The sequence below is a fragment of the Cucurbita maxima genome, unplaced genomic scaffold (assembly GCF_002738345.1).
Source record: "Cucurbita maxima cultivar Rimu unplaced genomic scaffold, Cmax_1.0 Cma_Scf00010, whole genome shotgun sequence".
Lineage (NCBI taxonomy): Eukaryota > Viridiplantae > Streptophyta > Magnoliopsida > Cucurbitales > Cucurbitaceae > Cucurbita > Cucurbita maxima.
The window spans coordinates 6210152-6212344 of NW_019272026.1; the positions used below are offsets into that span (position 1 = coordinate 6210152).

The 2193-nt window shown below is 35.8% G+C and overlaps 1 protein-coding gene across 1 annotated transcript in view; it reads right to left on the reverse strand.

The window, feature by feature from the left end:
• Positions 1 to 32: 32 nt before the first annotated feature.
• Positions 33 to 2193, reverse strand: part of LOC111485596 (ubiquitin-conjugating enzyme E2 27) — a 2836-nt gene continuing 675 nt past the window's right edge. The window contains exons 3-6 of the mRNA XM_023132540.1: positions 1140 to 1188; positions 606 to 765; positions 382 to 471; positions 33 to 258 (exon numbers count right to left, since the gene is read on the reverse strand). Of these exons, the coding sequence (XP_022988308.1) occupies positions 151 to 258; positions 382 to 471; positions 606 to 765; positions 1140 to 1188 (407 nt within the window). The 3' untranslated portion in view covers positions 33 to 150. The remainder of the gene's footprint in view (positions 259 to 381; positions 472 to 605; positions 766 to 1139; positions 1189 to 2193) is intronic.

A 2193-nucleotide genomic window follows, 5' to 3' on the forward strand; every position in this document is an offset into this window, starting at 1 on the left:
AAAAAAAAAAAAAAAAAAAAAAAAAAAAAAAAAAAAAAAAAAAAAAAAAAAAAAAAAAAAAAAAAAAAAAAACTATAGGCCATAGTATAAATACGACCCTTGGGATCAGTATGTGCTCCTATGTTTCGTCTATGGCAGACGAGTGAGAACTTAGCCGGAGCAGAGCTTTTCCAAGGCCAAATTTTCATCCCATCCCACAGCTTCCAAACTGCTCCTTACTTGAGCCTCCGGGAATCCCATCTCCACAAGCTTCTGAACCTGCAATATTTTCTTCACATCAATATTCGGTGCACACGCTTTAACAAAAGAACTACTCCTCAAACACAACTATATATGATTTATCATGCACGCAACATGCAAAACCAAAGCTAAGGCTTTAACCTTTTCTTCCACTCCAAGTGATGACGTCTTGGCAAAAGTTTCTGTCCAGTATCGAGCTGTGCCAGCAAAAGTCTGGTAGTCTCTAAGATACTGCACCAATATGTGTTCGGACATATTAAACTTAATATCGCTTTTGATAGGATCTAAACTTCATATCTTCAATACCAAAATCTGAAAACACAAAACAACCAACATCCATGCAGTGAAGATAGACTTAACAATACCTGTTGTGCCACCACAGCATCTTGAGGATCATCAGGTTGAGGAGCAGAGAGCAACGCCTGCACAGAAAGCAGGGCTGTCTTCAACGTAAGTGCTGGGCTCCACTGATCCTTCAAAATGTCCAGGCAAATTGCACCACTTTGACTACTGATATTAGGGTGCCTTCACAACATAATAGACCAAACAAAACTCCAAAGTTTCAGCATAATCTCATATACATATATTGAACTAGATCAATAACATTAAGTCACAAACTCCTTCATGGTAAAAACATTTTAGAAAAAATTCAGAATGCATAGCAATGTCAACGTGTTGAATGAAAATTGCAACATCATATCCACAATTGATGACCTCCAAATCTCCACATCCAAAAACAAAACTATTATTTTGATTAGATCAAGAAAACATCTGCATGTTCTCTGGAAAGCAACTCCATCCACTAAACGCAGACACGCTCTGTGCACACCTAAGAAATCTCGACATTATCTGCTCGGCAAGCATAACAAGAAAGGAAGCCATGCATATATTGTCCTTACCAGACTTTTGTAGCAAACTGCATTTTGGGCGGCTCAAATGGATACCCATCTGCAAGGGGGGGAAACCCACGTATAAGATACATGATAAGGGTTAGATAAAAACAATGTTTTGAAAGCGTGCTTAGGCAAGTTTTCCATGAATGAAGTCCTCACTGAAGCGCATGCCATGAAGCATCAACATTTTAAATTTTTGAAGCCAAAAAATATACTCCAAAATTCATCATTTCCTTAAACAAACTCTCATGAGCTCTATTGTGTTACAATTTTCACCATCATATTATGCATAATACACAATTTTTTTCTATTGTGTGCCTCACAAACAACATTCCTCATTGAGAGGGCTATTGCACTTTAGTCCTTACGCTTCAGATAACATTGTAACAAATGCTTCACTGATAGCAATTATAGAAAGCCGCCAGCTAAAAAGGTAAAGCAATATTATAAAAACTCGGGGAACATGTTAAGAGGTCATGGAACACACTCGGACAATATACAATCCTTTACCATAAATATTCAATAGAGCAAGGAATGGTTCTCCCAACAAAGCTCTTACCGAGGAGTGATTTTAAATATGCCTCAAGCGCGTAACAGGATTGTTTTCTATAAACGGGATCGATAAAACTAAAAAACTCTCAACTGTTTCCCTCTCTTTTATTTTTTACAGCAAAAATGTGCAACAGAATAACTGGAAGTGAACAAAAAACGCACGAGGGCTGAATTTAACATAGTTTTAACTTAAAAAACTTGAAAGAAACAGCCGTAAAGGGAGCTAGTGTGGACTGTTAGAAAACAGTTTAACAGTTCTATGCCGTGTAAAACAAAAAATCGATGAAACACATCGCTCTTCTATAGAATATGTGTTTTTCTTCTCTCTCTTTCTTTCTTTTTTTTTCGTGGAGGACAGCTGAAATTATAATTTATTATTCCAAAATCATGAACTTGCCAAAGGTAATTTCCAGTCATAGATTCAAGCCCTAATGCCTCACATAAAAAAAAAAAAAAAAAAAAAAAAAAAAAAAAAAAAAAAAAAAAAAAAAAAAAAAAAAAAAAAAAA